The sequence below is a fragment of the Felis catus genome, chromosome A2, assembly GCF_018350175.1.
Source record: "Felis catus isolate Fca126 chromosome A2, F.catus_Fca126_mat1.0, whole genome shotgun sequence".
Lineage (NCBI taxonomy): Eukaryota > Metazoa > Chordata > Mammalia > Carnivora > Felidae > Felis > Felis catus.
In genome coordinates, this window is record NC_058369.1 from 6,325,600 (window position 1) to 6,349,378 (window position 23,779).

The 23,779-nt window shown below is 55.6% G+C and overlaps 1 protein-coding gene across 1 annotated transcript in view; it reads right to left on the reverse strand.

The window, feature by feature from the left end:
* ARHGEF18 (Rho/Rac guanine nucleotide exchange factor 18) overlaps positions 1-19,550 on the reverse strand; it is an 85,384-nt gene extending 65,834 nt beyond the window's left edge. Inside the window, exons 1-2 of the mRNA XM_045053098.1 lie at positions 19,405-19,550; positions 7,682-7,806 (exon numbers count right to left, since the gene is read on the reverse strand). Coding sequence (XP_044909033.1) covers positions 7,682-7,696 — 15 coding nt within the window. The 5' untranslated portion in view covers positions 7,697-7,806; positions 19,405-19,550. The remainder of the gene's footprint in view (positions 1-7,681; positions 7,807-19,404) is intronic.
* Between the last annotated feature and the right edge of the window lie 4,229 nt (positions 19,551-23,779).

Here is a 23,779-nt window from a genome sequence, read left to right on the forward strand (position 1 = left end):
GGTACATCTCCTCATAGGTCTGTTGGACCCCAAGTGTCCGTCCCAGGCCCAGGCTAGGGTGTAGCAGGTGAGGACCTTGCCTCAGGCACAAAATCAAAGCGGGGGGGGCCCTCAAACTCAGGAATCCAGAAAAATCAGGTTAGTATAATCTATACATTTTTAAAGTCAAGAGTCAGGGGTGCCTGGGTGGCTCAGCGTCCGACTTCGGCTCAGGTCATGATCCCTCGGTTCGTGGGTTCGAGCCCCATGTTGGGCTCTGGGCTGACAGCTCGGAGCCTGGAGCCTGCTTGGGATTCTGTGTCTCTCTCTCTCTCTCTCTCTCTCTGCCCGTCCTCTGTTCACACTCGGTGTGTGTGTGTGTGTGTGTGTCTCTCAAAAAATAAATACACAATAAAAATAACAAAAATAAATAAAATGTCAAGAGTCGTGCAAAGAGTCACGATGGACAGATGATCAAAATGTTAAATCATGACAGTACTGGACCCTGTGCTTGTATGACTCACCTCACTCCCGTCCCCTATTTCTGGCCCTGCTCCCTCAGGGTCTGGAGTGCTCCAGCCAACACCTTCCCCTCTCTGACAGGGAGAAGCCCAGGGGGGCACATTACCAAAGGCTCCGGGGCCAGCCCCCTCGGCAGCCTCAAGCTGCCACCCACCCACCCGCGAGGCAGCGGCGTGCCAGGCCCCGTGAGACGCAGAAGATACACAGAAGTGGACGACGATGTGCCAGCCTTCGGTGCTCCCCACACAGTCATCCCGAACTAAACCTGCATTGTCACTAATGCCGCAGCAGCTCCACCAGGGGGCATTGTTGTCCCACTTTCCAGATCAGGAGACTGAGGCTCAGGGAGGAACAAAGACTCGCCCTGGATCACACACACGGCCAGACTCAAACTCAGGTCTGTTTGGATCCAAGCCCTCTGCTCTTTCTTATGCTTCTCTCTCCTTGCCCCAGTCCCTTTTCTCTTCTCTCTCTCCTTCCCAATCATTCTATCTGCCATTTTTTCCCCCAGCCAGGGAACTTGCCTTTTCTTCTCCTTGGAAAACCTGTTCTCCTAGCCCACCTACGGTTGGCCTGGCAAACTCCTATTCATCCTTCAAAAGCCAGCTTGGGCGTGTCCTCAGGCTGCCTTCCTGACTCCTCAAGGCTACGTAAGACGTAAGGCGTCCCTCCCCTGGGCTGTCAGGACCTGTGGCACAGAGACTTTCCTTGTCCAGACTTTTGTTAGGAGTGTCCTCAGACGGGGTTTGGTGGCTAGGTGGGTGGATGGGTGGGCTTCTCCCCACTGCTTCCTGCAAAGCCAATGCTGAGCATGGCCCCAGGCATCTATGTGGTCTCAGGCAGCCTGTGAGACACTGTCCCAGCTGGTGGCCTGAAGGGGCCACGAGGGAACACGGCCCCCTTCATGGACTCCACGCAAGTCCCCCAGGAGGGCGCCCGGCTGGCTCAGTTGGTAAAGCATGTGCCGCTTGATCTCAGAGTTGTGAGTTCAAGCCCCAGGTTGGGCGTAGAGATTACTTTAAAATAAATAAATAAACAAACAAACAAATAAATAGATAAAAAGATGGATGGAGATGTTAATAGATGTGCTTAAAAAGAAGAGGTCCCCAAGGATAGTATTGCCACATAAAATACAAGGCACTCAGTTATATTTCAATCTCAGATAAACCCCAAGTATTTTTTTTTAGGATAAGTATATTCCAAAGCATCGTAATATTTGACACTCAAATCTAACTGGGTGTCCTCTGATTTGGTTTCCTCAGCCTTACAACCCTAACTCTGGACCATTTGGTCAGGCAGGGCCAGTCCTCTACCAGGAGAGGGAGAGCAGGGGGGGGCCTGCTATTGCCTGGTTTGGGGTATTTTCGGGGAAGCTTCCAATTCAAAATTGAAAATACCTGGAAAGAGGAGCTTTGCAGGGTCTGGCTTTTCCCGCCGACCTCACCTGCCTGGAGCTCTCCACGGTTTTTACCCCTTCCTCCTTCTTTTTCTTGTGGTAAGGTAGACATGACGTAAAATTTGCCATTGTCATCATTTTTAAGCGTGCAGCTCGGTGACACTCAGGTACCGGGTAGCTTCTAATCTGCTGCCTGTCTATGAATCTGCCTAGCCTGGGGACCTCAAGTAAGTGGAATCGTACAATATTTGTCCTTTCGTGTCTGGTTTATTTCACTTAGCCTAATGTTTTCAAGTGTATCCGTATTCTAGCATGTATCAGAATTTCATTCCTTTTTAAGGCTGAATAACATTCTGTTGTCTGGGGCACCTGGGTGGCTCAGTCAGTTACACATTCAGCTCTTGGTTTCGGCTCAGGTCGTGATCTCACGGTTCGTGAGTTCGAGCCCCTGTGTCGGGCCCTAGGCCGACAGTGTGGAGCCTGCTTGGGATTCTCTCTCTCTCCCTCTCTCTCTGTCCCTCCCCTGCTGGCATGCACTCTCTCTCTCTCTCAAAATAAATAAATAAAGGGCGCCTGGGTGGCGCAGTCGGTTAAGCGTCCGACTTCAGCCAGGTCACGATCTCGCAGTCCGTGAGTTCGAGCCCCGCATCGGGCTCTGGGCTGATGGCTCGGAGCCTGGAGCCTGTTTCCGATTCTGTGTCTCCCTCTCTCTCTGCCCCTCCCCCGTTCATGCTCTGTCTCTCTCTGTCCCAAAAATAAATAAAAAACGTTGAAAAAAAAAATTAAAAAAAAAAAAAAACTTAAAAAAAAAAAAAAAACCCTTCCATTGTCTGGAAGGACAGCCCTGTATGGATGTCGGCAAAACCACATGTTGTGTCCCATTCATCCCGCGATGGACACCCTGTTGTCTCCACCATCTGGCTGTTGTGAGGCACGCTGCTGGGAACGCAGGCGTGCAGATCTGTTGGAGCCCCTGTCCCCGCTTTTAATTCTTTTGGGAGCAGGAGGTATCCTGGGTTTGACTTCTGGAACACCCTCCATACGGCTCGCACGGCCTCCCTTTTCCTTGAATCTTCCCTTTGGACCCGCTGATCTTTGTCCTCCCCTCCCCGGCCGTTCCTTCTCTGCCTCCACTTCCTCCCTCTGTCCTTCATACGCCAGGCTCCCTCTTCTTCTCCCACTTCTCCCGTCTCTGGCTGCGGCTGGCCCCGGGCGCCCCTCCCCTTCCTGCAACCTCCTCGCGGGTCTCCCCTTTCCCCAAATCACTCCAGTCCCATCCGTGGTGGCTGGACAACCTCTACGGACTCCCATCTCCCCTGCCACTGCCCGAAAGGTTTCCTCGTGTCTCTGGTTTTTCTCCTTCTGTAAACAGAAGCATGTCAGGACAGTCTCTTGGCCCGGGCCGGGCCCCCTCCCCCTCCTCTGCATCTGGCCTCCCTCACCGGAGGCAGAAGTGGGATTGTGGCCAGGGCTGGGGGTGGCAGGGGTGATGGGCAGTTGTGGCACAGGCTGTCCTAGCTCCCAGCAGCAGGTACCCTGAGGGAGACGGGGGGGGGGGGGGGGGAGGGGGGGTGCCTCATCCTTTGCTTCGAAACCTCTTTCCTCCAACATTGCCCGGGTGAGAAAAGGTGGGAGCCAGCCCAAACGGGGGCCTTTCCAGGCATCCGACTGAACAGTGTATGCTGGGCCTGACGCCCCAGAGAGGAGGCGATTAATCCAGGCTCTTGCTCATGGCTTCTGAGGAGCCTGGGCCTCCGGCCACCGGGGTGGGGTGTGGGGGGGGATGAGCTCCCCCAGTCAGACTCAGAGGCGAGATGTCCCCGGAATGCCCACTCTGCAGAAGGGCTTACAAGGTGCAGATTTGGATCGTACACGGATAAACTTCAACATGTGAATAGTTCCTTATCTCGTATCATTAGTAAGCCACAGCCCGCCAGAGCAACTTTAAGCGTGTTGTTTCCCTGGTTCCATTTCATCAGGTAGGAAAGGAGACGGGCATCAAACAAAGTAGCAAATAAATGGCAGGGCAGATGGCTCCTGAGTAGAAAAGCCTTAGTCAAAGGGTTGCCTCCCTGGTATGACTTGTATTAACTCAGCGTGACCTCGGGCAAGTTCCAGCCCCTCTTGTGGCCTCAGTTTTCCCATCTGTAAAATGGGTGTAATGCTGCCTTCTTGTAGGATTACTTGCTGTGTGGGTACGAGGTGGTGTGGACACATCGCAAACCCTGGATCAGTGGAAGCGATCTTATGTTAGTGGTTGTTTTCCTATTTCGGGACTCAGGGCTCTTCCTCTGGGGGGGAAGATGGTTGTGTTAGATGCAGTCACACAGTCCGTCCCTGCCCTCCCGGAGCTAGTTGGATAGGAGGGATGGTTTAACCCAGCCATTAGAATCAAGGGTGATAGAATGTTCCAGGAAGCAGGCTAAAGAACTGAGGGAAGCCAGCTGGCCCTGTTTGGAGGGACAGGAATTCTGGATCGGGATTTTACTTAGAAAATCCCCTCGGGGTGCCCGGCTGGCTCAGCAGGTGGAGTGTGTGGGCTCCTGATCTCAGGATTGAGAGTTTGAGCCCCACATTGGGGATGGAGATTACTTGAAAGAAAGAAAGAAAGAAAGAAAGAAAGAAAGAAAGAAAGAAAGAAAATCTCCTCTACTTTCTTTTTTTTAATTTTTTAACGTTTATTCATTTTTGAGACAGAGAGAGACAGAGCATGAATGGGGGAAGGTCAGAGAGAGGGAGACACAGAATCCGAAACGGGCTTCAGGTTCTGAGCTGTCAGCACAGAGCCCGACGCGGGGCTCGAACTCACGGACCGTGAGATCGTGACCTGAGCCGAAGTCAGCCGCCCAACCGACTGAGCCACCCAGGCGCCCCTCCCCTCTACTTTCAAGTACAAAACCAATGTAATCGTTTGTGTAAACAAACCTGTTAAGTCTTCTGCACAACCCTCGGCCAGGCCAGGGGATGACCAGCTCAGCTGGAGTTATGGGCTGGGCATAAGGGAGCTTTTCCAGAGCCAGGCTCGAGGTCTGCTCTAAACATTTAAAGGCTCCCAGAGACCGGAGCCAGAAGGCCCCTGCCCCGATGCCCTGGTCAAGACCACCTCAAAGTGTGTGATCAGCACTGTCGGGTCTGAGTTCACCCCAACCCATCCCAGCACCTACTAATTCTGGTCTCCCTGCCTTTTCCTCCAACAAAAGTATTGAATGCTGTCTCCAGTTGGTATCTCAAGGAGGCTTCTGAGACAGTTGTAGGAGGCTCAAGATGGAGGCGGGCCGTTCAGCTGCAAGCCTGATAAGGTCTGTGTTTCCCTGACCAGAGGTGTGAACCCTCAGGGCCCAGCAGGCCCCTCCCAGGACCTCCTTGGAGCAAGCTGAGACCTTGGGAAACAGAGTTAAACGGAGTATTTTTGTACCCGATGTTTACAGATGCTGTTGGGAAGTTATCAATAAAAAGACTCTGTTACTAAAAGGGGGGAAAAAAAAAACCTGGGGCGCCTGGGTGGCTCAGTCGGTGGAGCGTCCGACTTCGGCTCAGGTCATGATCTCACGGTTCGTGGGTTCAGGCCCCACATCAGGCTCTGTGCTGAACACTTGCTCAGAGCCTGGAGCCTGCTTTGGATTCTGTGTCTCCCCCCTCCTCTGCTCTCGCTCTGTCTCTCAAAAATAAATAAAAGTAAAAAAATAAAAATAAAAAAAACTACTAAGGACAACCCAATTGGGAAAATTTAGACAATCTTTAGATACCTTCCAGGGCTCATCCCAAACCAAAAAAACCCTATATCCAACCACATAAAATAGTGTCCACATGACATGTAAATGATCTCTCGAACTGGTCAAGTTTCACATATTGGTCAAGTTTCATGTATTTTAAAAAGGTCTACATCTTACCAATTAGTAGACAGGAGACTTTCAAGAAGTGTCCTATTAAATGTAAAAAAGAAGGAGAAGAAGAAGAAGAAGAAGAAGAAGAAGAAATAGAAGAAGAGAAAGAAAGAAAGAAAGAAAGAAAGAAAGAAAAAAGAAAGAAGGAAAGAGAAAAAAAGAAAGAAAGAAGAAAGAAAGAAAGAAAGAAAGAAAGAAAGAAAGAAAGAAGAAAGAAAGAAAGAAAGAAAGAAAGAAAGAAAGAAAGAAAGAAAGAAAGAAAAAGAAATCAGGGGGTCTTCCCGGAGGAGGTGATAGCGAAGGAACAAATAAGAGTTGGTGAGGCAGAGGCCACAGGTGAGGGCACTCCAGGCATCAAAAGAACAGGATGTTCAGCAGCCTGCAGGTTTGAGGGATCCCGCTGCCTTCCAACAACTGGTGTTCCTTCTGTCTGGAGGTGTGGAGGGGGGAGATGGGGCCGGATCAGCAGGCCTGGTAGATCACCTAAGAACTTAATCTCTAAGTTCCAAATATCGGTGGTAGGGAGTTCAGGCAGGGTGGGGGTGGGGGTGCGACTGTGGTTTGTCTTCGGAAAGATCGGAAAGTGGAAAGATCAAAGATCGTGTGCAAGATGCAGAGTTGAGATGGGCCAGGAGGGGGGAGTGGGGAGGGGAAGCCTGGTGGAGTGAGTAGGACCCCTGGGGGGGTGAGTGGTCCTGGTGGCCTCCACCGGGGCAGCGGAGGAGAAAGGAGAAACACGGACAGGGGTGCAGGTGCAGCGTTCACAGGGCTCGGGTGAGAGAGCAGGAGGGAAGGGACAGGGAAGTACCTTCCACTGGCCTCCAACTCTGGTGACCAAGTAGATGACAATGACAGGGACGCGGGGGAGGGGTCCCCCCATTACCACCTCATCTGCCCCACTGCCTGCAGCTGACAGTTCCTATGGGAAGAGGTCCAGAGCCCTGAACTGCACTTGGGTCCTGCTCCTGTCTTTGTGCACATTGGATCCTTGCTGACCCTTGGGGCGAGTCTTGTCTTTTTTTCTAGAGAACGAGAGAGACTGAGAGAGAGAGAGAGAGAGAGAGAGAGAGAGAATCGCAAGCAGGCTCCGTGCCAGCAGCACTAAGCCCGATGTGGGGCTCGAACCCAGGAACCGTGAGAACATGACCTGGGCCGAAACCAACACTCAGACACTTGGGACACTTAACTGACTGAGCCACCCAGGCCCCCCCACTTGGGCCGATTCTTACCCTGCTGGGCCCTAGTCTCTCCTCCTACAAAATGAAAGGACGGATACACAGGACGCCTCGTGTGCTTTAACTGTGATGGACCCTCCTTTAGTGTGGGGGGTGGTGTAAAATGCCGCCCAGGCCCCCCTTCAGCAAAGACGTGCCAACCCAGATGCTGGGAAGGATGTCAGCAGGTGACTGTCGGCTGTCAGACCCCTTCCAGGAAGCCACACCTCTTCCTGAGCCGCCCACAGGCCACGCCTGATTGATGTGGGGACACAGCAGATGTGTGGTCTGCCCACCTCAGCCTGACTGGGGACCACTCTGCAAGGCTGCTGTGGCCCGGAGCTCCCCGGGGAAGCTTTCTCCTCCTTTTCCCTCCATCTGTCTACCCGCCCACCCTTCCTTCCTTCTTCCCATCCGTCCGTCCGTCCGCGTACCCATCCCTCTGTCAGTCCCTCCTTCTTCCGTGCACCCATGCGTCTCCACATCCCTCCCTCCCACTCCTTGCCCCAGGAAGGATTCCAGCCCCCTCGTCGCTGGTCAAACGGGACGGTCGCTACCTTGTCAGGTTTTAATGAGAGTTCTCGGAAATAATGCACGCCGAGCGCCTGGTACAAAGCACGCCTAAAAGTGTATGTGCCGCCCCTGCTGTCGTCGGCTCCCGCCCGTCTCAGCCACCAGACACCTGCCTGCTCATCCTCCATGGTGGGAAAGTCTGGGCGCCCAGGCCTCCAGGGACCGCCGCCGCTGCTCCCGGTGGCTGCTGTTGCTGCTTCAGAGTCAAAGGGCTGGACACATGGCTTGGGCTCAGAACCTGTAGAGAAACGAGGGACGAGGTGTCAGGGCCAAGTGCGACGGGCTGAGGGGAGAGGACTCTTGAGTTCTGCAGCTGCTGCTGCTCTCCCGGGGCCTCGGTTGCCTCATCTATAAGATGGGCTGGTGGAAGGAGATGGTCTCAAAGATCTTGAAGCGAAGACGCGTGCGTGCCGTCACCTCCCCACCCTGCCTCCTGAGCCTGTGGCAGACGTTTGTGTTCACACAGGAGGCTCTTTCCTGCTGACTGATCATTCAGCCCCTCGGACTCCCACCCTCCTGCCCCCTCCCCCGCCCCGGGACCGTTTCTAGCAGCTCCTGAGAGTTCCTCAGAGCGGACTCGTGAGATGAAATTGATTTGTCATACCTGCTCTGGCCAAAAGCCCTCATTCGAGAGAATGGCTCCTTAAGACCGAGCGCAAGCGCCCGGTGCCCACATCGGGAGGGTCTCTGATGGGGGGACCCCAGGCTACCCCTGCCTTTGGGTCGTATTTGAAGTTTCAGGGTTTTCTGGTTTGCCATGGCAGAGAGGAGAAAACAAGGACTTTAGGGTCAACCAGACTGTGTCCTTGCCTGGACTTGCCTCTAATGGTTGCACACCTTTGGGGAAAGGACCTCTTTGAGCCTCAGTTTCCTCACCTGGGAGGTGGGCGTGACAACGCCTGCCTTTCAGAGCTGTGGGGAGGATGCAGGGGCCCTAGTGTGTGGAGCGTAGGCCTGGGGCACTTGGCCAGTCTTGGCCACCTTCCTTGCCCTCTAGGTCAGGAGGGTGCCCTGCCTTGATGTCGGGTCTTGGGCTGAGCCCCCTGCTGTGGGAAGGGGGGGTGTACCCACTTTTTCTCTCCCCTTGCCCTTTATAATGCAGCCAGCACAGTCCCCCTACCTATTCGAATCCCCGCGGAGGCTCCTGATCGCTTGCAGGAGGAATATTGAGACTCTTAGCCCGGCCACTGATGTCCACCAGGATATTCCTTCTGTGCCTGGTCCCCGCCCCTGCAGGACCTGCTGCTTGAGACCCTCCCCTTCCGTTCCTGCTCTGAGGCTGCCTGCCTGAAGACCTCACCCTGTTCCTTCCAGAAATCTCTGTCCGCCCCCGACCTGTGGTGCCTCTCTCATGTGCGTTTCATTTCCTCGCATTGCCTCGACATCGTCCCTGCTCCAACCCCCCTCCCAAGACATCCCTGACTCTGCCAAAACCAGGGAGGAGACCAGTGCGTCCTAAGTGACAGCAATGGAATGGCGGTCTCAGGTGGGGCCGAGATGGGGTGGGGAGTGGGAGGTCAGATGCCTTTGGAAAGTGCCGAGTTAGGTCCGCAGCTTGAGTCCCCTGTGGCTGGGTGACCCCATGGACCGTCCTAGTTAATGCTGAGCCAGGATAATTACGAGCCAACATCTGCTGCCATTCTCCAAAGGGTCTAGCTAGGGTGATACGTCTGTGGCCACCTTGCCTGCGACCATTGCTGCTGGCACAGGGGAAGGCTGGTGATGTCCCTAACCCAAATAGGCGCCAGTGGACGAATAGATACACAAGAGTGGCAGAGGCGCACGGAGCAGTAGGATTCAGCCACTAAAGGGAAGGGAGTTTGGACACTGCTGCAACGTGAGGATTGACCTTGAAGACCTTACAAGCGAAGAAGCCAGTCGACAAAGACCACATGCTACGCGAGTGCATTTATATACAATGCCTGCAGCAGGTGAAATCTGTAGAGACAGAAGGCAGATTAGTGGTTGCCTAGGGCTTTGGGGAAAATAGAGGGTTATGGGGTGATGGTTGAAAGATACGGTTTCTGTTGGGGTGATGAACGTGTTCTAAAGCTGTCGCAATGCCTGCGTAATACTGCGGATGTAGTTAAAGTTATCGAACTGAACACGTTAGATGGGTAAACCGGCTGGTGTGTGAATCACATCTCAATGAAACTGTTGCTCCCGACATTCCCGGGGCCCCTTGTAGAACTTTGGTGGGGCAGGTGCACGTGGGCTGCTGCTCCGTTTCCTTCAAGGTGAACGAGCCTTTGGTGCTCCGGGCCTGCCACAGTGTGTGAGCACGTCACTGCTTCCACCACGCCTGTGCTCCCGCCGCCCTCCGGGGCTGACGGAGGGCCTCTGCTCTGCTGTCCTCCTTAAGTCTCGCCTCTCCCGCCTTCCCCACCCTGAAGCCAGGGCCGCATCTATGACTCAGAGAAATGTCGGAATAAAACAAGCAGGCTGTGAGGGAGAAAAACCAGATGTGGGGCGGGGGGGGGGGGGAGAGTCCGGGAGGCTGATGCGAGTCTGGGAGGGAAGGTGGAGCTGGCCCAAGGGTCAGTCCCACCCCCTGCTCATGCCCAGGGGGCCTCAGGAAAGACTGAAGGGTCTGCCTGCTTCACTGGGCAGGGGCCTCATGGAGGCCTGAGGCCTCGACAGCCTGTAGAGGCCAAAGGCAGAACCTCAGACGTTGGGTTCTGCAATCCACAGGCTGAAAGTGAAAGGCCAGGGATGAGTTTACCTTTTCTATGGAAGCTTCTGAGCCAAAAATAGGCTGGACTTGACTTTGATGACAGACTCAACTCTGATCCTGGTATAACATGCTGAACCCCAATCTTTGTGTCACAAGCTATAAGTCCTGATGCCAAAGGTCATAGACTGAACTTTGATCCTGGTGTCATGGACTGAGCCCCCACCCAACATCATAGACTGAGTCCTGATCCTGGTGTCATAGACTGAGCCCCATCCTGGTGTCATGGACTGAGCCCCCACCCAACATCATAGACCGAGTCCTGATCCTGGTGTCATAGACTGAGCCCCATCCTGGTGTCATGGACTGAGCCCCCACCCAACATCATAGACTGAGACCTGATCCTGGTGTCATAGACTGAGCCCCATCCTGGTGTCATGGACTGAGCTCCCACCCAACATCATAGACTGAGTCCTGATCCTGGTGTCAAAGACTGAGCCCCATCCTGGTGTCATGGACTGAGCCCCCACCCAACATCATAGACCGAGTCCTGATCCTGGTGTCATAGACTGAGCCCCATCCTGGTGTCATGGACTGAGCCCCCACCCAACATCATAGACTGAGACCTGATCCTGGTGTCATAGACTGAGCCCCATCCTGGTGTCATGGACTGAGCCCCCACCCAACATCATAGACTGAGACCTGATCCTGGTGTCATAGACTGAGCCCCATCCTGGTGTCATGGACTGAGCCCCCACCCAACATCATAGACTGAGTCCTGATCCTGGTGTCATAGACTGAGCCCGATCCTGGTGTTATGGACTGAGCCCCCACCCAACATCATAGACTGAGACCTGATCCTGGTGTCATAGACTGAGCCCGATCCTGGTGTCATGGACTGAGCCCCCACCCAACATCATAGACTGAGTCCTGATCCTGGTGTCATAGACTGAGCCCGATCATGGTGTCATGGACTGAGCCCCCACCCAACATCATAGACTGAGACCTGATCCTGATGTCATGGACTGAGCCCCATCCTGGTGTCATGGACTGAGCCCCCACCCAACATCATAGACTGAGCCCCATCCTCGTGTCATGGACTGAGCCCCCACCCAACATCATAGACTGAGACCTGATCCTGGTATCATAGACTGAGCCCCATCCTTGTGTCATGGACTGAGCCCCCACCCAACATCATAGACTGAGACCTGATCCTGGTATCATAGACTGAGCCCCATCCTCGTGTCATGGACTGAGCCCCCACCCAACATCATAGACTGAGCCCGATCCTGGTGTCATGGACTGAGCCCCCACCCAACATCATAGACTGAGTCCTGATCCTGGTGTCATAGACTGAGCCCGATCCTGGTGTCATGGACTGAGCCCCCACCCAACATCATAGACTGAGACCTGATCCTGATGTCATGGACTGAGCCCCATCCTGGTGTCATGGACTGAGCCCCCACCCAACATCATAGACTGAGACCTGATCCTGGTGTCATAGACTGAGCCCCATCCTGGTGTCATGGACTGAGCCCCCACCCAACATCATAGACTGAGCCCCATCCTGGTGTCATGGACTGAGCCCCCACCCAACATCATAGACTGAGCCCGATCCTGGTGTCATGGACTGAGCCCCCACCCAACATCATAGACTGAGACCTGATCCTGGTGTCATAGACTGAGCCCCATCCTGGTGTCATGGACTGAGCTCCCACCCAACATCATAGACTGAGTCTTGATCCTGGTGTCATAGACTGAGCCCCATCCTGGTGTCATGGACTGAGCCCCATCCTGGTGTCATGGACCGAGCCCCAACCCAACATCATAGACTGAGCCCCATCCTGGTGTCATGGACTGAGCCCCCACCCAACATCATAGACTGAGCCCGATCCTGGTGTCATGGACTGAGCCCCATCCTGGTGTCATGGACTGAGCCCCAACCCAACATCATAGACTGAGCCCCATCCTGGTGTCATGGACTGAGCCCCCGCCCAACATCATAGACCGAGTCCTGATCCTGGTGTCATGGACTGAGCCCCCGCCCAACATCATAGACTGAGCCCCATCCTCATGTCATGGACTGAGCCCCCACCCAACATCATAGACTGAGCCCGATCCTGGTGTCATGGACTGAGCCCCCGCCCAACATCATAGACCGAGTCCTGATCCTGGTGTCATAGACTGAGCTTCCATCCTAGTGCCACAAGCTGAATCCTGACCCTGCTTACAGACTGAGCCTTGACTCTGATGTTGCACATTGAACTCTGATTTTGATGGCAGATTCTCTTCCCCCAGACTCCAGACATTGTCTCCAGGGGCCTCTGGTCACTGCTGCCTAGTATTCCCATCCATACTCCAACCTCCAGTTGCCAAGACCAAACTCATTGTTTTCTTTCCTCCTATGTCCCTGTGGCAGGGTGACCGTACTATCTTCCCAGTGACCTGGCCAGAAACCTGGAGACCAGCCTTCCCTCCTCACTACCCCTCAGGACACCAAGTCCGGTCAATTTCATCTCCCTGACATTTCTCCACTCTATCATCTTTTCTTTTCTCTGCCATTGTTTGAATTTCAGTCCCCGTTCTCTCCCTGCCCAACCACAATTCTTGTTGGGGTTTTCTCGCGCAAACAATGGTCAACCACAATTTCTACCCCGCTATTGCACTGTAATGCGTTTACTTGTTCCCTTCTCTCTTTTTTTAATGTTTATTTTTGAGAGACAGAGAGAGACAGAGAGTGAGTGGGGGAATGGCAGAGAGAGAGGGAGACACAGAATCTGAAGCAGGCTCCAGGCTCTGAGCTGTTAGCACAGAGCCCGACACGGGGCTTGAACCCACAAACCGTGAGATCATGACCTGAGCCGAAGTCAGATGGTTACTCGACTGAGCCACCCAGGTGCCCCATTTACTTGTTCCCTTCTAAGCCAGGAGTTCCATGGGCTGTATCTGGTTCAACATCTGGTTTTATAAATAAAGTTTTATTAGCACAAGTCACGTCCATTTGTGTATGTATTATCTACGACTGCTTTCATGCTGTAACAGCAGAGTTCAATAGTTGCATCAGAGACCACGTGACCTTACTCTCTGGCACTTCAGAAAAAAAGCTTGCTGACCCCTGCTGCAGCCCATGAGGTTCATGGGGGCAGGTACTATATCTGACCCGCTTTCACATCCCCAAGCCCCAAGTGGTAAAATCTTATGTGTATTAATCAGCTCCTGTATACCTTGCCTAGTGTTAAGCCTATCAGGTACTTTGCGTTCTTCTATCCTCATAAGCCCTTGAGTGCTCCCTTTACAAAAGAGGAAACTGAGGCTTAGAGAACTTGTCCTAGGTCATACCATACCGGTAAGAGGCAGAGTTGGATGTGAACCCAGGAACTTCTACCTCCAAAGCAGGGGTTTATAACCACCAGGCTATCCTGTGGTAAGCTGATGAAAGTATGGATGAGTGAATAAATGATTGGAAGGGTGGATGGTTGGATGGATGAGTGAATACATTGTTGGATAGGTGGATGGATGGTTAGATAGTTGGCTAGCTGGCTGGATGGCTGGATGAATGGATAGTTGGTTGGCTGGATGGTTGGCTGGTTGGGTGGTTAGATGGTTATATAAATGGATTGATGGATGCTGGAATGCATGAATGAATGGATCCTTGGCTTCCTGGCTGTTTGGATGGATGGATGGGTAGATGGTTGGATGGGTGAATGGTTAGATGGTAAGATAGGTGGATGGTTATGTGGTTGGATGGATGGATGGTTAGATGGTTGGATGGATGGATGGATGGCTAGTTGAATGGATGGATGATAAGATGGATGGACGAATGGGTGGATGGTTAGGTGAATGCATGCATGGATAGATGCATGGTGGCATGAATGGATAGTTGGCTAGCTGGCTGGTTGGGTGGCTGGATACATGCATGCACAAATACATGGATGCATGGGTGGGTAGTTGGGTGGCTGGCTGATCGGATGGATGAATGATTAGATGGATGGATGGATCATTGGTTAGATGAATGTATGCATGGATGGATAGTTGGCTAGCTGGCTGGTTGGATGGATGCATGGATATGTGGATGGATGGATAGTTGGGATAGATGGGGTGGCAGTGTCCAGAGACAGCGAGGCATTCGTTACATTAAGGAAATGGCATTCTGAGGGGATGAGTGGGGGACGGGGAAGATGTAGATAGAAGGGGGGCAGGACAGAGTCAGAGAAGCCAGGCAAGAGGGAAACCCAGTTAAGGCACAGAATGTACTCATTACGGATTCGGTGAGGCAACTTCCCTGCAGGTCCTAACTACCCTTTCCCCAGCCTTGTTTCATTCCCCAAATCCAACCCTATCATTTTCCCAGGAAGTCCCATTAGGTGTCCAGATGGCCAGTTACAGAGCTTGAGAGGGGCACACAAAAAAGCCCCCTTCCTATGTATCTCCCTACTCCTCCCAGGGCTAAAGCCTGGAAGGACATTGTGAGGAAAGACTCGACTCCCCAGCACCATGCTTCTCGCTAAGGAGCCTGGATTCAGGTTCCACCATTAGCCCCTGCAGCCCCAGCCATAAAAGGGTGTAAGAGTGACTGCTGGTTTCCTCAGCTCACTCCCCCACCTGCCAGCCTGTGAATCAGTCTCAATGTGCCTGGGCAGGAAGATGGGCCGGGCGGAGAGGCCAGGAGCGGGTGGAACTTCATAAGGATCTGGGTCCCAGACAGGGACTTTGGGGGGTCCATGGTTGATGCACTTGTTCTCTGGTATTGCCATCCACTGGTGGATTTAAAAGCCCTCCCCAGACCCTCCGGCTGCCCACACTGGCAGCTTTACCAGTCAGAACACAGCACAGAGGTAGCTCTGGGACAGAACTGTTTCCAGATCCTGGCCCCTCCAGCATGCGCTTGCTATGTGACCTCGAGCAAAAGTCGCTCAGCCTCTCTCAACATCACGAGGGTTCAACAACGGGCGAGCAACTTCTACCTTTCTGGCTATTCTTTTCTCGCGTCCCAATCTCCGGGCCTCCCTCTGTCTCCCCGGCCCCAGCCTCCAGGTCCTCTGATACTCCTGTCTCCTTCTTGACCCAAGCAGGGTGCCTGGTACACATTAGGCCCTCAACCAGTCTGCGGAATGAATGAGCTAATGAATCTTCTCCCTGGCTTCCCCCCTGCATGAACACTCACGGTCACCCTGGACAGGCACTTGGCTCATGCAGGTGACAGTGGAGGCTAAGCAGCGGACTGGAGTGGGCGAGGGTCGGGCAAAGGTGGGAGGCACGGGAGGAAGGACATCCAGGAGGCTCCTATCACACTGTCCCCCACACCCTGTGGCCCCTGATACTGGCTGGTTATCTTCAAGGGAAAACTCATCCTGAGATTTAAGGAGAAGCGTCTTTTTGCCAAAGCGATTCGCCCAGGCCTCGGGGGATATAATACAAGGGGCCTCTCCAGCCCCCACAGAAGTAAACTGAGGCCCCAGGACCCGGGAGGGGACCGCCGCCAACCCCTTTCGTGTGTTGTGTTTGAGGGAGGTGTCTTCCAGAACCCCTCGGAGTCTCAAACCCCCTCTCTTTGGCTGCCTCCCTAGCTTCCATCCTGCCATCGCCCAGGAGCAAACAGCAGCAGGAACCCCCAGCCAGTCACCAGGGTGCCCCAAGGGAGTTCTGGGGTGGATTCTCGTTCTGCAAATTTACCTCCCGACACAAGGTCCTGGCTGACCCTGGGGAGACGGTTCCTCTGAAGTGACAAGGACCCCACAAGTCTGTGATGTTCTGTCGGGCCCCGGGGGACTAGGGATCATGGAATTTGGGGCCGGATCAGGCAGAGCCTGTGCCCCAGGCAAAGGAAAGGCTCCAGGCTGTCCAGGGAGCCCTGCTGGGGGCGGGGGGACATGCCTGCTGGCCACTGCCCGCCCCCTTACCTCTCTTGAAGGCCCACCGCTTCAGCCACCGCTTGGAGAGGGCTGGCCAGGAGTGGTTGAGCGCTGAGTTAGCCATGGGGGCCCACGCGCGCGAGAGTGGTGGGTGCACAGCAGGGGCTGAAGCAGGAGTTTGGCCGGGAAGCCCTGCCAGGATGGGGCTGCCAGCAAGAGGGGCGGAGACTGCCGCCAGGGGCGGCCAGATGCATCAGCTGATGGGAGCTTGGGGCCAGGGCAGGGGGGCAGGGGGGCAGGGGGGCCGGGGGGCCAGGGACTCCAGCCTGGGGGGGAAGGCCAAGCCCTGAGCACAAGCCCCCCTCACCCCTCCTCCATCTATAGGCGTCTCACCCTGGCCGGACTAGACATTCCCAGGATGGGCCGAAGAAAACAGCACTGTGAGTGGTGGTGACATTGGGGTCCTCAGAAGACAAGTTTAGACTGGGTCCTGAGGTGAGCTTGGGTGTGTGTGTGTGTGTGTGTGTGCACCACTGGCTGTGATTTTGACCCTGCGTTTGTGAGTCTGCACACAGAGTGTGTATTTTCACATCTGTGCGTGTGTGTGTGTGTTTAAGTTTTATTTATTTAAGTAATCTGTACATCCCCCGTGGGGCTCGAACCCACGACCCTGAGATCAAAGTCACACACTCTTCCAGCCGAGCCAGCCAGGCGCCCCTGTGAGTGTGTGTTTGAGGGCAAATCTTGGGTGTCAAGTTGCCCATGTGGGGGTGAATAGGAACATCTGGGTGGTTCTCCCCCCAGCGTTTTGTTTTTTTAAGTTTATTTATTTATTTTGAGAGAAAGCGAGAGAGAGTGTGAGTTGGGGGGGGGGGGCAGAGAGAGAGAGGGAGAGAGAGAATCCCAAGCAGGCTCTGTGCCATCAGTTCAGAGCCCAACTCGGGGCTTGAACTCCTGAGCCATGAGATCATGACCTGAGCAGAAATCAGGAGTCGGGCGCTTAAGCGACTGAGCCCCCCAGGCGCCCTTCCCCCAGTTTTATTGAAATATAATGGACCCACGGCACCTTGTGCTTTTAAAGCACACGGGATAATGACTGGACTTTCATATACTGTGGAATGACCACAACACATTTCGCTAACTTCCATCACCTCATTTAGATGCAAAAAAAAAAAAAAAAAAATCTTTTTTTTCCTTGTGATGAGAACTCTTAGTTTCTACTCTCTTAGCAGCGGCGTTAACGCTGGTCACCACGCTGTGCGCATCACATCCCCAGGACTTAACTTATCTTGTCACTGGAAGTTGGTCCCTTTTGAGCCCCTTCCTCCAGTTCCTCCCCCCACCCCCACCCCCTGCCTCTGGAAGCCAGAAATCCAATCTCTTTTTCTATGGGTTTGGTTGCCGTTTTCAGATTCCACGTTTAAGTGAGATCATACAGCATTTGCCTTTCTCTGTCTGACTTATTCACTTAGCATAGTGTCCTCGGAGTCCATCCATGTTGTCCCAAGTGGCAGGACCTCCTTTTTTATAGCTGAATATTGTTTTTTAAAAAAACCCCTGCGATCCGGTGTGTGTGCCTGAAGGCCGGATGGTATCTGTGGGGTTGGATGTACAAGGCTCACCTGGGACCTGGGGAAATCTGCTTCTGTTACCTGGTCCCTGCCCGGGTTCCTGCGTGTCCGCGCGCGGTTGTGTACGTGTGAGTCGGCTGCGTGGGCTTTGCGTGCGAGGTCAGGTGTGCGGGCTCCGGTCAGCGCGCGTGGCCGTGCCGGTGCTGCCCCCTGGTGGTGGGGCCTCCCTACTGCACCCTCGCTCCCTGCGTCTGAAAAATCCTTTGTTCCCTGCTGACCCCCTCCCCCCGGCTCCCCAGATCCTTTCTGTGACCTCCCAGCCCCAAACTACTGTCACTGGTGAGAGGACCAAGGCTTTCTTCTTTCTGGAGTCCTGGCCCGCTGCCGCCCCCTCAGAGGAAAAGGCTGTCTGTCACTCCTCTCTTCAGTGACCCTCTGTCCCCTCCCTTCCCGAAGGGTTATCTGCACGCCTGCCTTTGCCTCCTGACACCCGCTTGAGTGTCTTCTAGAAGACCCCTCCAGTCTTCTAGATCTCTCGGGGGACTAATTCCAATGGGAGAGTTTCCAGCCTCACCTTTCCTGACCCCTTCTTTCTTGAACGCCCCTCCCCCACCCCACGCCCCAAGCTTCTCCTTCCTGTTTCGTCCTACAGTTTCCCTTCTGCCTTGGCTATCTTCCTTTCTCTGTCTGGCCTTTTTTTTTTAAATTTTATTTTTAAGTTTATTTATTTTGAGAGAGAAAGAGAGACAGTGCAAGTGGGGGAGAGGCAGAGAGAGAGGGGGAGAGACAGACTCCCAAGCAGGTTCCTCAGGGTCAGCGCAGAACCCGTGAACCGTGAGATCGTGACCTGAGCCAAAGTCGGACACGTAACTGACTGAGCCACCCAGGCGCCCCTCTCTGTCTGACCTTTAAACTCTGCCCTTGGCCATCACGTGCCCTCCTCCCCATCTGCACATCCCTCGGGAGGTCAGCTCTCATAGTGTGAGTAGGTGACCGCACATCTTCCGCTCGCGGAAAGATACAAAAACACCCACACTTTGCACAGCAGCACCCAGCGCCCTCCAGCACACGCGGACAATGGCGGACACACGCGCACTCAGTTATACGCAGACGGCCAGGCTCGTCCGTGGAAACCCGGAGAATGGCCCGCGGAGCCGAGCTGCGGTTTGAATGCCCCTGCTCCCGCCACACACGTTTCCCTGCACGGGCTGCGGACGCCTCTCGGGGCTCCCCGATCTCCGGGGGGTGGGCAGGTGGGAGGACTTTCTGTGGGTGCTGAAGCCCCGCCCCCCCCCCCCCCCCCCCCGAGGGGCCAGCCAGCCTCAGGCGGAGGCCAAGGCCGGGTTTGCCATTTCTGCTTGGCCCTCTCTCACCAGAGCCCAGCCTGCGGAGATGGCAGAGACTGGGGTCCGCCATCAGTCTCTCTCTTTTAGGCGTGACTTAGAAAGTGTCTAGACGCACACCTGTCCGGGCCCCGCTCAGGAAAACAAGGCTCTGGGTCCGGCAGGCTGAGCTCCTACTGTGCTTCTTGAGCTCCTACTGTGCGCCCGGCACCGTGCTAAGATTCACATGCAAGGCCTGGGACACCCTTTGGCCCGGTGAACAAATAGGGCCAGAGCTGCTTGGTGGTCACGCCTCGGTCCTCAGAACATCGGGCGATTGAGCCAGCGGAACACCCTGGGGAATGCGCCCCCTGAGCGTGGCATTCAAGGCCTTCCCCTTGTGCCCTCAGCCTAACTCACCAGCTCCGTCCTCCCGGGCCCCAGCTCTCCCCTCCAAGTTCACTCCCTCCCGGTTCTCCTGGGCCACCAGACCGACCCCACGGTGCCTGAAGACTGAAGCCGCCTGCAGGCTGGGCAGCCCCGGGGCTGGGCGGAAGCAGGCCTGGGTGTGCCCTGCTCGAACCGCAGCCCTCTTCCCCCCTCGGCCCCACCCCGAGGCGGGCGGATGTGAGGCTCCCCAAGGTGGGCCTTGCTGGGAGCCAGGGGGCGCCTCCCGGGGTCAGAGCTCTGACCTGGAGGGCGTCCCGGGAGCGGCATCCTCCTCCTCCTCAGAGGACCTGGGAAGACGGGGGTGGGCCCAGCTCACGACTGCCATCGGCCTTAAGAGGCAGCGTTTGTTTTGAAAGTCAGACGCCTGAGCCCCAATCTTTGGATGCTGCTTCAGGGAGGTCCGTGGGGGCCCCCGCGATCCGGTTTAGGAAGCGAAGTCCGCCCGGGTGGGGACTCTGCCCCAGGGAGCACCCTCATTGACCCCCTGTCTGTGTCCCTTAAGCAGGCTTTGGCTACAAGGGGGCTCTATCTTCTCGTCTTGTCGGCTGCACGTGTCGTGGACCCCAGGCCCCGGTGGGGGGTGACCTTTTGGGGGCACAGACCTCTGCAGAACAGACAGGCGGGTCAAACGGTCATCCCCGCCCACTCAGGAAGCAGGCTGGCGGGAAGGTGGAGGGAAACAACCTGTGATGTCTCTGCTGCCCCTCAGGACCCTGCCTCCCCCCCCCCCCCGCCACTGCCACTCTGTCTCTGTTGGTCACTGGTCCCCCAGGCCCCCGTGAAGGTCACTCACCAGAGAGAGGCTTGTCCTCGCTGCCGTGGGTACCCAGCCCGGCTACCAGCTCCTGTGGCCCCCACGACCCATGGCTAAGGCTTCCCGGCGGCCCATGGGGAGCACTGGTGGGGCCCTCGGGAACCGCAGGGTGACCCAACTCTGCCTCAGCTTCCTCTTTCTCAACCGCCTGCCCGCCTTCCCGGTGCCTCTGTGGACCCCAGCCTTGGGCGGAGGCAGGGGTCTGAGGACAGCCCAGGCCAGGTTCTAGAAGCAGGGAGCCTCCCCGGCCGCACAGCTGGAGCACCCTGAGAAGTGGGGTGGGGAGCAGGGCGGGGAGTCTCAGCAGCCTCGCCCCCACCCCAGCGGCTTCCTGTGGAACCAACTGCCGAAGAGGAACGGGGTGCCAGGGCCTCACCCGGGCACACGGGTGCACAGAGGTGCACAGGGCACACGGATCTTGTATGCACAGAGACACGGGTGCTCCGATCCCCAGGGACCCGCACTGGCTCCTGCGTGGGGACCCACGGGGTCACATGGACACACGGAGCGACCTGGCTCCCTGTGGTGTTCTGGTAAATGTTTAACAACCACCTCTCCGGCAGAGAGAGAGGGAGAGAGAGAAGCCCTGATGCGTATGCAGCATGTGCTGACTCCTGTGGTGTAAATACACCCCCCGTAGCTGATTTCAACACCGACCTGATGCACTGAGCGTCCAGTCGGGAGGAAACGCTCAGACACGGCTCCAGAGTGTCACTGGAGTGGGTACTTGGGCACGAGGTGTCCTCAGAGACACGGGCCCCCTCGCGCATGGGTGTGTAGATACCCGCAGGTCCGGGGAGACTCGGTGGGGGGTGGAGAGAGAGCAGTGCACCTGCAGAGACCCCTGGGTGCACGCAGGGCTCAGCTCACCCAGGCTCTTACACGCAGACACCGGGGGGTCCACGGGCACATGCACGGGTGTGACCACAACATGATGAATGGGGCCACGCGGAACCGTGTGCCGGCACGCGGGAGCGCCCACCCGGAGGCCGGAGAGGGGCCCGTGAGGAGACCGGCTCCCAGAGCCCCTTGTTATGTGTTCTGGAAGTTTACAGGCTGCCTGTTAACTGCTGTCATCCTAAAACATTTAATTATATAAACTTGCAGATACAGAAATCATGTTAAGAATGAAAGTACTGACCACTCAAACCCAGTACCGTACCGTGTGCCTGAGGCCACTGGACTGCGTGCTTAGAAATGGTTAAAGTGGGGGCGCCTGGGTGGCCAAAGGCGGCTGAGCGTCCGACTCTTGGTTTTGGCTCTGGTCACGATCTCACAGGTTGTGGGTTCGAGCCCCACACCCGGCTCCACGCTGACAGTTCGGAGCCTGCTTGGGATTCTCTCTCTCTCTCTCTCTCTCTCTCCCTCCTTGTCTCTCTGACCCTCCCCGCTCACGCGCTCTTCCTCTCTCAAAATAAATACATACATAAATAATCGAAAAAAAGGTTAAAGTGCTAAATTTTACGTCATGTGGCTTTGCCGTAGTAAAATGAAGACATTCAGCCCCTCCCTAATTGTCTCGCTTCGTTATTCTCTCATCCGGGGCCGTGGAGGTCGTTTGTGGCGACCGAGCCTCCCTGGGGAAAATGCTGGAGAGTGGCGCGCCCTCGTGCGCGTCTTTCCAAGCCCGAGCTCGCCATGCTGGTACCTGGAACCGGGCCACGGTGACAAACGTGGATGCTGCGGGGACCAGCAAACACAGCTTGGTGCTCTCTAGCTGGTCAGACCCTGTCCCGCCCACAGGCTGCACACGTGTGGCTCTGCGGGCGCTCGCACGGGGCGCAACAGGCCCGTGGACCCCTAGAAACGTGAAGCTGCCGGGACACGGCCGGAGAGGGCCACCCGTGGAGACACTCACACACCCGTTGCCAGGTGAGTCCCCCAAAGCCCAAACACACAAACCCCGGCTGGCCCAGGGCCCCGCACCCAGCACGCGACCGACCGCAGAAACATACAAACACGAGACGCACACAGGACACGAGGAGGCAGGGAAGCACACAGAGTCACGTGCACAACACGTTCTGTCGCCATCGAGTGTGTCCTTAATGCAACACGCATTTATTGAGCGCCTACTGTGTGCTGGGTCTTTTTGTAGGCGGGGGATTACGGGGACGAGGCAGGCACAACCCTCTGGAGCCCTGGAGGCAGATTGTGAGCCAGGAAACAGACACCGCCTCCCCGCTCCCCCCCCCCCCCCCCCACATAATTGGAGATGGCATTGATTGCCGTGAAAGGAAGCAGACATTGTGATGCGACAGAGGGTGGGTGGGGGAGGTGGCTGCAAGAGCCAGGGTGTGTCTGGAAGGCCACGGGAGCTGAGACCTGAGTGCCCAGAAGGGGCCAGGCGTGTAAACGAAAATCTGGGGAAGGACACTCCCCGAGGCAGGAGGCGCAGGGGCAAAGGCTGGGAGGCAGGACTGAGTTTCCTGTGTCGCGAGTGTCTGTGTGGCCAACGTGGGGCCGGAGGGGCACAGGCTGGCAGTGCTCAGACCACCCCCCCAGACCGTAAGCATGACGGATGGGCATCATCGGAGGGGCAGGGAAGGGAGCTTGGGGACAAGACGGCTCAGAGGGTGCAGGAGCCCCAGAGACCCACACAGACGCCATCACTGGGTGGTCCTAGGAGGGAAGGTGGGTCTACAGGCCTTTGCCTGGAGGGGAGGGGTCTGCTTTCTCTGTCCCTGCCTTGCTTCATGTCTCCCTGTCGCTCCAGTCTCTTCCCCACCTCCTTGTCTCTCTGTCTCTCTTCTTGTCTCTCTGCTTCTTCTTCTGGGCTCCCCCCCCCCCCCCCCGCCAGGATTTCAATTCTCTCAGGCCTCTCTCCCTCCCAGCCTCCCTGTCCTGCTCTCTCTGTGTGGTCCAATCGCTAGAGAAAGCTGTCCCCGCTCTCAGTGCTCGATCCCTCGCCCCCTGCGCTGGCCACCGTCGTCACCGCCCTCCTCCCACTGCTGAGGTCCCTGGTGGCCTCCTGGACGCTGACCCCTCAGCTGTGTGTCCCTGGCTCTCCTGCCCCTCCACTACCCTGTGTCACCTCCAGGGAGGTCCCCTCTGCTTGCACTACCCTTTTCTGCTGTCTCTGCTGGTAAAATACACATAAAGTAACATTTACTATGGTATCGGCACAAAAACAAGACACACAGATCAACGGAACAGGACAGAGAATCCAGAAATGGACCCACAAATGTATGGCCGGCTCTAACCATCTCCAAGTGCACAGCTCGGTGGCATCGAGCACATTTTCATTCTTTTGCAACCACCCCCACCATCCACCTCCAGAATTTTCTCACCTTCCCAAATGGAGACTCTGTCCCCATGAAACACTAAACTCCCCACCCCCTTCCCAGCCGCTGGTGTCTCGTATTTGACTTTCTGTGTCCCTGAATTTGCCTGGACTGGGTACCTCGTGAATGGAGCGAAACGCTGTTTGTCCGTGTGTAGCTGGGTTTTTTTTTTTTTTTTTCATTTTTTTTTAATGTTTATTTTTGAGAGACAGAGAGAGACAGAGTGTGAGCGGGTGAGGGGCAGAGAGAG